The 14,957-nt window shown below is 32.7% G+C and overlaps 1 protein-coding gene across 3 annotated transcripts; it reads right to left on the reverse strand.

Annotated features, from left to right (window-relative positions):
• Positions 1–1,290: 1,290 nt before the first annotated feature.
• On the reverse strand, positions 1,291–13,834 carry LOC146998971 (uncharacterized). 3 transcript variants are annotated; one of them, XM_085812130.1, is made up of 3 exons: positions 9,459–13,602; positions 6,633–6,745; positions 1,291–2,630 (listed from the first exon to the last, which is right to left on the reverse strand). In XM_085812130.1, exon 1 carries the CDS (start codon positions 12,557–12,559, stop codon positions 11,603–11,605), a length of 957 nt encoding a protein of 318 aa, XP_085668256.1. In that variant the 5' UTR covers positions 12,560–13,602; the 3' UTR covers positions 1,291–2,630; positions 6,633–6,745; positions 9,459–11,602. The 3 variants fall into 3 exon arrangements, 1 of the variants encoding a protein (XP_085668256.1); XR_015039888.1 differs by lacking the exon at positions 9,459–13,602 and adding an exon at positions 13,613–13,834 and having other exon boundaries at positions 1,294–2,630; XR_015039887.1 differs by lacking the exon at positions 9,459–13,602 and adding an exon at positions 8,329–9,450 and having other exon boundaries at positions 1,294–2,630.
• Positions 13,835–14,957: the final 1,123 nt, after the last annotated feature.

Genomic DNA, 14,957 nt, shown 5'->3' on the forward strand with positions numbered 1-14,957 from the left:
AACAGGGCCGTTCCTAGGCCATTAGATGCCCGAGTACTTTCGAGATTGCCGCCCCCCCCAAATTTAAAACAAAATGCTCAATGATTAATAAAATTTATATTTCATATTCACTAAGTACTTACATATGACAAATTGTAGAACAAGTACTGACATATGAGAAGTATTTACAATGAATTTGAAATATTTAGTTATCGCGAAAGTCCGGCCGCCCCTGATTTTCGAAGCCCGCTTACTTTTACGCTCTCCACCCTCACTAGGAACGGCCCTGCATCATAAAGATACTTGCACACCTGTGCAAATCGTGGTTGTTTGATAATCCTTGTTACCTAAAGAAACCTTGTTAGAAATGCGCCTGCCTTGAAGACGAACGTCCCTGATGAGTATCATTTACTAACTTCAAAAAAGCACTCTTCATAAAAGTGCATCCTTATGTAAGTTCAATTTTTGTTTTCATTACTGACTAACAGTGGAGTAGCTAGGGTGGGGCAGGGGAGGACATCTATCCCCGGGCGCAGAATTCAGGGGGCGCGAAATTGATGTTACAAAATTTTAGAATGAAATGTTTTCCGTTCTTGACACAGAGAAAGGGCGCAAAATCTTCAGTTGTCCCCGGGCGCCGAAAACCCTAGCTAAGCCTCTGCTGACTAATTAATTAAGCAAAGGATCAAATAAATCTTCGGCACCTTTATGCAAATTCATTTCACTGGACTTTGTATAAATGTACCCTTTGAGAAATGTGTGACAAGCGTTTCCGTAGAAAGATCTTGTTTTTCACAAAAGTGCCGAAAATTAATTCCATCCCCTGCATCATTAATTAATTCATCTGCAATGCCAATGAAAACCCCATTCGCATATTAAATTTTAACTTATCTCTTTACATTTTATATAATTTTAATTATTTAATTACTTTAATCTTTAATTATTTCAATAAATAATAATTATCTAATAATTTACAATTAAATTATAATTAATTAATTATATAATAATTATTGATTAAATAACAATTTATAATTAATTTGATAATAATTAACTCTTTAATTTTAAAATTATTAATGAGTTTAATAGTCATTTTATTTATTTATTTACTCTTGTTCCTCTTTGCTGACAATCTTCCAGAGGACTCCGGTACTTCTAATCTTAGAAATTAAGCCCTGAATTAAAGTTACGGTTAATAAAACTTAGCTGAATATTAAATACATGTATCAAATTTATTGAGAATAAAATTGAAGCTAACAGAATAATAATAATAAATTAAAAAATTTATTTACATGCATACAATTTTATGTTAAATATACAGAAAATTTTCATACGAGAATACAAGAATAAAGAATTGTTTTATTAAAGAATCTGGAAATAACTATAGCTTTTTCTTTAAAATTCAATAACTTTTAAAATTATAGTGATATTTATAAAAACATAACCAAAATAATTTGATTAAACATTCCTTTTACATATTAGGTCAACTAATATAACTCATGAAATGTTTCTGGTATAGAAAAAAGGATCCTTCTAAAAAATTTTTCTTTACATATATATATAACTATAAATGTATCAGTTCATATTTTCTATAATTATGTTTTATGAAAATATTCTTAAACTATTGAAAAGAATGAAATTTACTTCGTTTTCAAATGATTATGAGATGGATTTTAATGTAATGCTGATAAAGAAGACATTTTTAACATTAAAACGGAAAAATCTAAAATAGCTAAAACTTACACACCTTGGATAAAAATTTGCGAGGGAAAAATTATAAATATTAATGAAAATAAAATTTTCATAGCACATAATTTTAGCATTTTAGTAAAAAATTATAAAAATTGCATCATTATACTTTACATACAGCCACTTTACTGAGATATTTATTTCAATATTAAATATATAAATTTCATGTTTCATTTCCTATTTATCTATTTTACTATCTTCTAATTTAACGTATTTTGTTTCAAATCTCAGATAATGCATTAATTCCAGATTCAGCAGCAATTACTTTCACAAAACATATATGAAATTAACAAGATGCTATTAATTTTGCATGAAGGCTTTCCATATAAAATTAACTTCTCAGATTTTCTACATTTATATAGTTCTATATAAAAAGAGCATCCATTTTGGAACCTAATATGACCAATATGAAGTAATAATACATAAGTTATAATTTTAATAGTCACAGCATACTGAGATATTACATTTGGCCACAGCCTGCATACCCAGTAATGCAATTATTACCATAGTCTTCATATCCAATGATGCAATCATTTTGCTTATCATATGATAAGCTTGCTTTAAATTGATTTCATTAAAGGGTCCAATAGAATACCTCCCATAGCTTTTCAGTTTATTGGCATCTAACTTTATGGCACTAAGCACAGCAACTGGAAAATTGGTCACAAGATTTGTGGCTTAATTGTCTGATTTTCCGAGATTTATTCCAAAGAGGAAAGTCAGTCAAAATAAACTGGAACTGGGTTTGCTTGATGCAGCCACTTGCCCTGAAGATGGTTAGCTTGGCTGTTCACAGCTTAATGACACTAAAATGAAGCTTGCCGCAGGGTGGTGAATTTTACTGCATAACTAAGCAAATAGCTCCTTCACATTTACAAGTCTGCTGCTTCTGCACACCTAATCAGCTGGAAGGGATAAAAATTATAAACATAAATAATTACAAAATCAATTCACAATAAATTTTATATTTTAGTTAATTTATTTATTGAATAAAATAAATGTTAAAGTAATTAAAAAGCAGCACTGAATTAAAATATTAGTAATACTCATAGTGTAACAACACTGATACTGCAAATGATAAATTAAACGAGTATTGGGCAGAGTCGTAGCTAGGGTTTTCAGCGCCCAGGGACAACTGAAGATTTCGTGCCCCCTACTGCTCGCCAAGGATGGAAAACATTTAATTCTAAAATGTCGTAACATCAGTTTGGCGCCCCTTGGATTCTGCACCAGGGGACAGATGCCCCCCTCTAGCTACGCCCATGGTATTGGGACTTTAAAGCATTAGAAATGAGTGAGTGTTGCATACAAAGGTTAACATTTTGGATGCATAAATTCATGTCACACATAGAGAAAATTATGAAAACTTCCATGCAGCTAGTCTATTTGGCAGGATACAGAAGTAATAAACATGTTTAATAATGAAACATAACTGAATAAAAATATTCATAATTAATGAGGGGAAATTTATAGTTTTGTTACTTTTTATTTCAGTTAATATTTCTATTGTGAAAACTATCTGACTTAATACACTGTTCACTTTCTCTTTGCCAGTATTAAACATTAATTCTGAATTATAATAAATTTTCTAGCTGCTCTGTTATTCATTCACAATGGTAATGGCTTGAGTTAATTTCTTCTGTGTTTATTTCATTTATAACCTCCCAAAGTTTTCAACTACATTTTATCCTATAGTTCCAATCTGAGGTAATGTGGTGCAAATATCCAGTGTTAAACTGTCATAATAATAGTACTATAGACAACTGAAGTTAACAAGCACATATTGTAAAGCTTCAATCATATGCAGAAGTGATTTATATGCAAGTATATCTATATCATTTGGCCAATTTGAATTCAACAAAATAATCTAATTTTCATAACTTTCTCAATTTTCAGTGTCTGCAGATAATCAAAACCATTATTAAAGAGGGACTACTGCACATTATTGTTAAGAAATATATCACATTTACATTCTTCAGCTTTATTAGTTTTTAACTTTAACAAATTAATATTTAAGTACTAAAGATTAAATATAACACAGTTATAGCTCTGAAGCTATGTGACAGATGCAACGAGTGAAAGCTCTGAAGTCAGATCCCAATTAGTCTGGGTCGTATTTATTTTGCATATAAAACAATACATGTGAATTCTAGTTAAATAGAACCAATGACTAAAAAGCACTTGTTTTAAAAATACATAATAAAAAATGTAGTTTTCCTATTACGTATCGATACAAAATAGCATATTAAAGTAAATTCATAGCTGCCCGGATTGTATAGTGGTTAGGGAAGCCTGAGTACAATACCGAGGGACCCGGGTTCGAATAACGGACAAGGCATGGACGTAAATTGTTTGTCCCTTCATAAGAGGCAAAGGTGGGATGCCTATTAGGTGCCTCCATAATAAAGAGACCACCATATCTGGCCTTGGGTGTGGCCAATGCAGGCATAGGCAAGCGCCCGCCATTGGAAAAAAAAAGTACATGTGCAAGAAATGAAGTTATTCTGATGCTAATGGTTTCATAAAATTAATCATTCTTTTCTGATAACTCAATTCATAATTATAATGTGGGGAAAAAAGGAGAAATATAGAATATCAAATCCCATTTACTTTCCTGAACCAAAGTATGAAAGTAACAGCACAGTGTATAAAAATGTTGAACAACTGCATCGTCTGTTAACACAATTATAACTGAAGTACTGTTTTGAAGAAGAGTATGGAGTTTTAGCGCAATTAGCATATACTTTGATGCTTCTTATTTCATTAAAGCTAATTCTTATAGATAGGCATAGTAATGTTTTGTTCATCAGCATTTTATGAATTATTGACAATTTCAAAACAAGTATAAATATGCAAAATAAAATAAGGAGCTGTATGACTTCAAGCTCATATAAATTGGAATACCTTATGTTGGAGCATTGCTGAACTCATACTTAAAACAGAATAAAATGATAAATGATAAAAAACACTACTATATATGCACTGTATGTTACTTTCCTGTTAAAGCAGACAGAGTCTGGATATATTTAAAAGTTACAAGTTACAAATTTGGCGATTCAATCAGCTTATTTTGTTATGGTGTCTTTATTAAACAATAATGAAATGTCACCTATGGATATTCTAATGTACAGGGTGATTATAATTAAAGTTTAAGTTTCAAAACGCTATAAAAAAAGAACCACTCATGAAAATGACGTCAAATTTGAAAGGAATGTTATTGAAGAAGGCGGAAAGCGTATGGCAGAAGAAAAAATTTAGTTTCAAAAGTTAGCAACAGATGGCGCTGCAAGCGGAAGAAGACGTAAATTAAAATGTTAATTAAATTTCAGTGTTATAAAGCCGTCAGGTACCAGGCTGTTCCTCATTTTGCGTCTCAGACGTTCGCCATGGGTGTTTCACTGCAGGACCGCGCTCTGCTGGTAAAGCTGTATTACAAGAATGATGATTGTGCAAGAGTAGCTCTGCAAAAATTCAGGACACTGAAGGGTATAAAAGAAGGCATTGGTCCAATGAGTGTCGTAGGTCTAAAGAAAATGATGCAAAAATTCGAAACGACAGGTTCGCTTGATGTGCAGTCTGGTAGAGGGAGAAAACGAGTGCATTCGACGGTAGTTGAAGAAGTGGCCCCAGCATTACAGGAGGGGTCGGCCGGTGGTGTGCAACCGTGCAGTGCACGAGGAATTGCCCGAACATTGGACAGGCCTACGAGCACGGTGCTGAAAATTGTACGAAACATCCTGCAATGCTATCCGTACAAAATTGGCTATGTGCAGGAGTTGCTTCCGTCTGACCTGACAGCTAGGGAGACGTTTGCGTTAGAATTCCTGGCTCGCATGGAAGTGGATAATGAATGGCCGTGGAAAATTTTGTGGACAGATGAAGCCCATTTTTATCTGACACGATACGTGAATACCCAGAATTGTCGAATACGGGCAACAGAAAATCCATTGGCAACGCACCCCGTACCACTTCATTCTGAAAAGGTCGTGGTATGGTGTGGCTTTATGGCATCATTCATCCTACAACCATATTTTTTCGAGCAGACGGGTGCTTCCGGTCCTGTTATCGCAACCGTCAGTGGTCAGAGGTATGCGTCTCTTTTGCGCAACCACGTGATTCCAGCTCTGCAACAGCATGGATGTGTGTATGAAATCATTTTTATGCAAGATGGCGCTCCTCCGCACATTGCACATCCCGTGAAGCAGCTGCTGAGGCGCCATTTCGGAAATGCTCGAATTATCAGCCGTCATTTCCCTACAGCCTGGCCGTCCCGATCGCCTGATCTTACTCCGTGTGATTTCTGGCTGTGGGGATATCTGAAGGATGTTGTGTTCCGTGCTCCAATTGCAAATTAGCGGAATTAAAGGCACGCATTTCACAACACATTCTGAACATCACCCCGGAGACACTGCGATCCGTTGTGGAACATGCTGTTTGTCGCTTTCAACTTGTTGCACACAATGGTGGACACCATATTGAACATGTTTTGCGCCAGTCTCGCGACAGTTCCGAACTTCTTTGATGAATGGTTCTTATGCGGTACGTCGCCGCAAAACTCTTGAAACCGATTTGTCCCTTTCGATGTGATATGTACAGTCATGCAAATAAAATTATTCAACAATTCTAATTTGTCAATACGTTTTAATGTGTAACTTCCACCTTAGCCGTTGTTTTACGAATCATTTCTCGTCGTGATTCTGCCGCTTACAACGCCATCTGTGGCTAACTTTAGAAACTAATTTTTTTCTTCTGCCATACGCTTTCCGCCTTCTTCAATAACATTCCTTTCAAATTTCACATCAGTTTCATCAGTGGTTCTTTTTTTATAGCATTTTTAAACTTAAACTTTAATTATAATCACCCTGTATTTTAAGAACATTAGGCTTAAATAAAAAGTTAAACTTTACCTTTCTGGATTTTGGAAAGCCTAACAGATTTCAGTTCACAAAAGTCCCATTTATTGCTATTACAAAGCTTTCATTTTCATCGAGCAAAAGCTTTCATTGAAGGGCAGTTCAACCTGAAAAAAGAAATTAAATCACCATTTAAAATTTCATGATCAGGGTAACAATATAAAGGTTTAGCACTCGGCTTATAAATAATCCTGCTCTTTCAGAAAAATTTAATTGCCATGACAATAGATTTAAGTTGGTAATTTATTTCAATAAAAAAATGTTATGCACTTTCCAGGAAAAACATGAGCACACGTAAAGTATTTACCATATAACATATTCCTCAAAGTATAGAACAATGGCTTCAAATCACATTAATTAGAAAGTTTGATTTCATTTCTACTTTAACCAGGTTGCCTTCATGGCCATATGACATACAATATATTCTTTAAAATAAAGACTAATGTAACAGATTCAAATAACAAATTTAAAAGTTTTGCCCCATAAGTGAAAACATAACTTTGTGAAATAAATCTTGCATCCAATTTAAAGCCATGAGAACTGATGTTTGAGAAATACTAAAGAAGGTTTATTTATATTTTTGATGCATTAGACATGAACCTGATTTAATCAAAAAAACTTTAATATGGGGGATAGGTTGGAATAGCTTTAACTTCTTTGATAAGCATTTTTAGAACAAAATGTTTTAATGACAAGTAAATTTCCATCATTTGCAAATCATTATATTATTAGAAAATACATTTTAACGAGATACTAACAACTATGACATTTTATGCATAAAAAGAGTAAAAATTAAGCCAGTTATCATTTGGCTTTGTGGTGTCATCGAAGCTTTGCTTCTTCTCCCAGCATAAATTCTTTGGTGGTACACTACTATACTGTCAACAATATTATTTTCATATTAGTTCCACAACAGTATCCACAACTTGTTCCAGTTCAGAGTTTGAATGCGTCTGAAATGTTTTGTGCACAGTTTGAATTTAAGAAAAATCTCTTTGCTTCAGACTTATATTTTCAGCTTAATATTCTAATGATTTACTGTTTTTGAAATCGTATACTACAGCTATCCATTTGACTTTGAAGGGAAGATTAATAATTTTTATCTTCTTATATCCTACTCATACATCTTTCTTTCTGAGTAGCTATGTGCAGAGTTAAAAAATGTATAGACATATAAAAATAATAAGGATAGCTTAATTATTTTTATTGAGAAAAATTAAATGTGCATAGCTATATATGTAATAATACATAATTAAATTAGTCCAAATGATATTTAATGCATCTCCTTATCTATTTTAATATTTTCATTTAATATGTATTTAAATACACTAATCATTTTATCATTAGAATTCTAGTAAAAGTAAGAAAAAAGCTATAATAAATTAAATGCTGTTGTTGGTTTCATTTTAACTTTGCCCAGTTCGTCTTCATGGCCATGGCAATATGTATAACATATATAATACCTAAAAAAGCTGAACTTTTTGTTATGTTAATAATAATAATTTGCTGCATTGAAAAATTACATACTATAAGTAACTGTTCTCTTACCGTAATGTTTGAAAAATAAAAACAGAAAATTTCCCTTTTCCTCCTTCCAAACTTTATTTTTTAACTCCCAAAACCCCATAAACGTTTTGCGAAAATATGAACTAATAATGATTTGCGATTTTCAAACTTTATTTTCTCTTACCGTAATGTTCGAAAAGTAAACAGAAAATTTCCCTTTTCCTCCTTCAGGAAAATTCCCTGTGTGGGTTGCAACAATTATCAGGGTTACCATATTCTGGCGCACATACGCTCACTTCCGATGTAAACAAATCCGAAATTTCGCCAAGCGCTGGTTATCTGAAAACTGCCGAAAAAATTTTAATTTAATATCTTCATAATTTTAGTATTTTTTACCATTTTACCCTTAAGACTAATTAAACTATAAAAGAGCATTTATGATTATAATTTTATTAAAAAATACAGTTTATTAAATCAACAGGTTGAAGAACAGCAAAGTTACTTCAATAAATTCCATGAAATAAAATTTTAAAGTAACATAGCAAATTTCTATGAGAGTCCTGCTTTACAAGCACATCTTATAGCTTCCAGAAAAAGGTTTTCCTTGAATTAGAAATTATAAAAATAGTGGCAAAGTGCCATATATCGCTAGTTTCTATTCCGTTCCGAATTTGCATTATTATGGGAACCATTTAAGACACTTTCATTTTTATGCCCGAGATGCTTATAATGATGATTTTTGCCAAGAAGAATGATACAGTTATAAGTGAAGATTTTTTTTTTTAAATTGTACACACATGTTCATGCTTATAAAGTGTGCAACTCTTGCAAATTAAAAATCAAGTTTCTTTCAACACTGCTTAAAGAGCATAGAACAGTTTCTGGCTCTAGTGTAGAATTTGGTGCCCTCCGATTAGCAACAAATTTTCTTCAATTTTGGCGATGAAACCCAATTTCTGTTTACCATGATTGTTTTAACGTTGATTGATTTAGCATCCTGATTTTTGTAAATGAAAATAGATCAATGTGTACATGGACAAAGCTAAGGCAGTGCACAATGCCTAGTTTGTGCAATTCTCCAATATTCTCTTAAGTGAAAATAGAGCGATGTGTACATGGACACCAGGTTTGTGCAATTCTTCGACTTCTTATTTTGGTTTTGTGTATGTTGCGACCATCTTAAAATTGTGCCTTCCTGGCACCGATCTTAGCATCAAAAAGGAATCGCAAAAAGAAAAAAAAAAGGGGGGGGCAACCAATTCTAACTTCTATCTAGTTTCTGAATATATATATACTATATTTTGAGTTTCTTACCTGCATAGAAATACCACAATACAGATTTATTTTTTCAAATGTCTTCTTAGGTACTTTACACACATGGAACTGCTCTACTTGATATGTTCAGGATTTGAAAGAATTTTATCTTACAAGACCTCATTTCCCTTTATCACTATAATATGTAATAACTGTATACTGCTTTAGAATGTTATACACTCGAGACATTTGATAATGCAGCTGGATAGTCATACTGAGAATATTTCCTCATAATAGATTTAATTAGATGAAAAATATGTAAAAAAATGGACCTGTCTAATTTGACTGCAGGTCTTTAGTATTTTAACACAAAAAAGAAATCACCTAATATATTATTTCATTACAGGTACAAGAAAGGCATTTCTATCATTAATTCAATAGCTTTGATTGTTAAACTCTGAAATATTTTCAGCACAAAGAAGATACAAGTTACAGTACACATATAGGATGAAGCATTTAGTCCTGCTCCAGAATTGCATCTCAGAAGTATGTCAAATTGGTAACAATCGTATGTTCACTACAGTGCATTTAACTAGCTAACAGATGTAGCACTGAATATGAGCGATACGAAAATCTGTGAAAAGTTATATCAAGGGTCAAAAATGCAAATTTCCGAAAAGGTGGAAGAAACACAAAACACATCATGGCATATTCTGAACAAAACAACAATTCCAGCTTCTTCAATCAAGGTCGGTATAAGCAGTTTTAGACTCTTTTAAGATAGGATAGATAAGCAAATGTAGCTTCAAGTCAGCATTAGTTAAAAATGCAATTGAGGTAAAAACTTGCATAAATATAGTTTTTTGCTTTTTAAAAAAAATAATTAGATTATGATTTATTAGTATCAAATGACAATTCAAAAAACCTCTCCACAGCATCAGCAACACCCAATTTACCTTCAAATCTAAAATTCTGCCACTGAATGGCTCTTATTAAGAAGAATTCTCCCATCAATTAATACTGACAACTGTTGTGATTCAAACTGACCTGACCGCAAAAAATCAGATTTCTTTGCTGTGTACACAAATCTTTACTACACTGATAAATAAAATTTTGATACTAATTTAACATCTCCTCAAAAGAGCTTCTTTTCTGCTTAGATAAACAAATATTTTTTTGAATTATTCTGCTGTCCAAATGAATTCTTACATACATGACAGATTTCTCTCTTCTGTCGATATGCATATCTTAATAATTCTTTATTAAAAATTAACTTATCCATACTTTATGCACAAGTCTTGTCTCCTGTGTGAATAAGTGTATGACTGTTTAAACTACTCTTCTGATTAAATGACATCTTACATACTTCACACACATGACCATTCTCTCCTGTGTGAATATGTGCATGAGTGAATGGGTATAAATTACCCTTCAGATCAAATGACTTCTTACATACTTTACATGAGGCGTCTCTTGTGTGTGACTAAGCATATGCTTGTTTAAAATATCCTTTTGTTTAAATGATTTCTTACATACTTCACACACATGAGGTTTCTCTCCTGTGTGAATAAGCATATGACTGCTTATATGAGACTTCTGACTAAAGGACTTTCTACATACTTCACACACATGAGGTTTCTCTCTGGTGTGACTAAGCAAATGCTTGTTTAAATAATTTTTTTGGTTAAATGACTTACATACTTCCCACACGAGGCTTCTCTCTGGTGTGATTAAGCATATGCTTCTTTAAATAATTTTTCTGTTTAAATGACTTCTTACATACTTCACACACATGAGGTTTCTCTCCTGTGTGAATAAGCATGTGTCTACTACATTTAGACTTCTCACTAAAAGATTTCTCACATACTTCACACACATGAGCTTTCTCTCCTGTATGAATAAGCATATGGGTGTTTAAAGCAGACTTCTGACTAAATGACTTCGTACATACTTCACAAATATGAGGTTTCTCTCCAGTATGAATAAGCATATGGGTATTTAAAGCAGACTTCTGACTAAATGACTTCGTACATACTTCACAAATATGAGGTTTCTCTCCAGTATGAATAAGCATATGGGTATTTAAAGCAGACTTCTGACTAAATGACTTCGTACATACTTCACAAACATGAGGTTTCTCTTCTGTATGAATAAGCATATGGGTGTTTAAAGCAGATTTCTGACTAAATGACTTCGTACATACTTCACACACGAGGTTCTTCTCCTGTATGAGTACGCATATGCGTGTTTAAATGCTCTTTCCGTTTAAACGACTTCTTACATACTTTACATTCATGAGGTTTCTCAACTGTGTGAATATGTGCATGAGCATTTAAATTAGCCTTCAGACTAAATGACTTCTTACATACTTCACAAACATGAGGTTTCTCTCCTGTGTGAATAAGCATGTGTCTACTACATTTAGACTTCTCACTAAAAGATTTCTCACATACTTCACACACATGAGCTTTCTCTCCTGTATGAATAAGCATATGTGTGTTTAAAGCAGACTTCTGACTAAATGACTTCGTACATACTTCACAAACATGAGGTTTCTCTCCTGCGTGAATAACTGCATGAGTGTTTAACTTACTCTTCAGACTAAATGACTTCTTACATACTTCACACACATGAGGTTTCTCTCCTGTGTGAGTACGCATATGCGTGTTTAAATGGTCTTTCCGTTTAAACTTCTTACATACTTTACATGCATGAGGTTTCTCAACTGTGTGAATACGTGCATGAGCATTTAAATTAGCCTTCAGACTAAATGACTTCTTACATACTTCACAAACATGAGCTTTCTCTCCTGTATGAATAAGCATATGGGTGTTTAAAGAAGACTTCTGACTAAATGACTTCGTACATACTTCACAAACATGAGGTTTCTCTCCTGTGTGAATAAGCATGTGTCTACTACATTTAGACTTCTCACTAAAAGATTTCTCACATACTTCACACACATGAGCTTTCTCTCCTGTATGAATAAGCATATGGGTGTTTAAAGCAGACTTCTGACTAAATGACTTCGTACATACTTCACAAACATGAGGTTTCTCTCCAGTATGAATAAGCATATGGGTATTTAAAGCAGACTTCTGACTAAATGACTTCGTACATACTTCACAAACATGAGGTTTCTCTTCTGTATGAATAAGCATATGGGTGTTTAAATGCTCTTTCTGTTTAAACGACTTCTTACATACTTTACATGCATGAGGTTTCTCAACTGTGTGAATACGTGCATGAGCATTGAAATTAGCCTTCAGAGTAAATGACTTCTTACATACTTCACACACGACGCTTCTCTCCTGTGTGAATAAGTATATGGCTGTTTAAATTACCCTTCTGGCAAAATGTCTTCTTACATATTTCACATATATGAGGTTTCTCTCCTGCGTGAGTAAGCACATACATGTTTAAACTGAACTTTTGACTTAATGATTTCTTAAATACTTCACATACATGAGGTTCTTCTCCTGTGAGAATAAGCAGATGATTGTCTGAATTAGTCTTTTAACTAAATGTCTACATACCTCACATATAAGAGCTTTCTTTCCAATTTGAATTAATATATGCATCTTTTAAGTGGTTTTTCGACTAAATGACATCATACAAATTTCATACATACAAGGCTTTTGTTCAGCATGGATATGCACGTGCTGTTTTAAATATTACCTCTTCAACATGATTTGTTACTTTGTTACAAACCCTGAACCTAGAACATGCTCCTCCTAAAACAGGCAATTTGCACTATATTGATAACTGTATTACATTCTTAATATAACTTGCTACGTATCTCGTGAATTTCATCCTCTGAAGGAATGTAAAACTGGCTGCTAAACAGAAATTTCGGTAAAAGTAGTTTTAAGTTGGTTTATTCTAGCATTTCATGCCTGATGTAAATACGCATTTTTCTTCGTAAAAGGATAAACACAAATTATTTATGTGACGTATATGGTGCTTGCTATTAGGACACCTTAAGAATGCCTTCATTCACAATAATGTTTAATTGAAAATTTATTTCTTATAGTTCACAAAAATAAGACTTCCTGCCCAATCACATAAACATGTTTAAACAGGAATTTGTAAAACTGTGTCACATATGGTATGTTACGACTACCTGAAATTTTTGTACAGTAGCTACCCAATGATTTATAGGTTAAAGAAGTTACATGATACGTTAGAAATTTAGTAACAACTCTTAAGCTTACACGGAAAAAAAGTAATCGGCTTTCAAGCTTTAAATACTAAACAGCATGAATTACAATTCAGCATGAAGTAAACTTTAATTGAAGAGTCACATCATAGTTTTAAAACAGCCACTTTCATTAAAAAAAACTATAACTGCGGTAATTATTCAAATAATAAAATCAGTTTCAACGAAAACAAAACTTATCACGTCAGACAACAATTACAGCGGACTAACGTCTTAAAACTACAGCTGGAGCAAACGAATGTATTCGTTACTGAGTAACGGGTACATCGGTTGACTCGAAGTACCGATTCGGTACTCACAAATTCATTTCGTTACTCGCATCTCTTCGTTACTCGCATCTGTCATACGATGCGGTTTGTTCGAGTACGAATGATGCGGTTGCTGTTCGAATATGAATGATACGGTTGTGTCACAATGCACTCATATTTTTCATAGATAATTTTGAATTTTTTTGGGCATCGGGCAAACTCTTGTTTACATTATGTGTTTTAGTTGAAATACTATTTAGTTGTTGATATTTAAGAAAATGAGCAATTTTGATAGCGTGAAGCGTTATTTTGTATTTGCTTTTTACTATTGCTATTTATGTTTGTAATTTGAAAATTTAGATGATTCATCTTTTTTTTTTTTTTTTTTTTTTTTTTTCTTCCTTGAGCGTGCCATAGTCAGATTTTATTGATTTTAAATATTTATATACTGCACTTAGGTATTGTTTATATAAGAATATGTAGGTTAATATAGGTTCTTTACTTCCTTGTATCCAATAAAATCGCAGCAATTATTGTAATCGAGAAAACTTTTGGGTATCATATTTTAACGAAAATATCTGTTTTTGACGATTACGGAATCCATGTGAATTATTTTTTGGGCTGACGCCTGTACGTACGAACACAATGAAAAACTCTCTCTCTCTCTCTCTTTTTTTTTTTTTTTTAAACTTATTGTTAAATGTAATCCCATTTACTCTAAGCTGATACTTATGACTAATGATTATGAGCCTAAGTTGATATTTGAAAGGGATTTTTTTCGTGATGTGTAAGTACGTATGTATGCATGTTGCACAACTCAAAAACGGTTAGTTATAGAACGTTGAAATTTTGTATATGGGTCCGTTATAACATCTAGATGTGCACCTCCCTTTTTATTGCAATCGGTAATACTACCAAACGTAAATATGTATATATATATCAAATAAATTATAATTAAATGTAAAGTACATATATATATGTCCTTATAATAAAATGTAAAGTACACACACATATATATATAAATGTAAAATAAAAGCCAAGTAAGGCGAAAATAAAAGCCTTGGCTTTTATTTTATTTAATTATCACTAAAT

Source organism: Stegodyphus dumicola, chromosome 2 (assembly GCF_044657685.1).
Source record: "Stegodyphus dumicola isolate Sdum_Otavi_A_Nest chromosome 2, ASM4465768v1".
In the NCBI taxonomy this organism is placed as follows: Eukaryota; Metazoa; Arthropoda; class Arachnida; order Araneae; family Eresidae; genus Stegodyphus; species Stegodyphus dumicola.

Excerpts from the sequence above, each read along its gene's own strand:
- LOC146998971 (XM_085812130.1), bottom strand. The coding sequence starts at position 12,559 with ATGCTTATTCATACAGAAGAGAAACCTCATGTTTGTGAAGTATGTACG.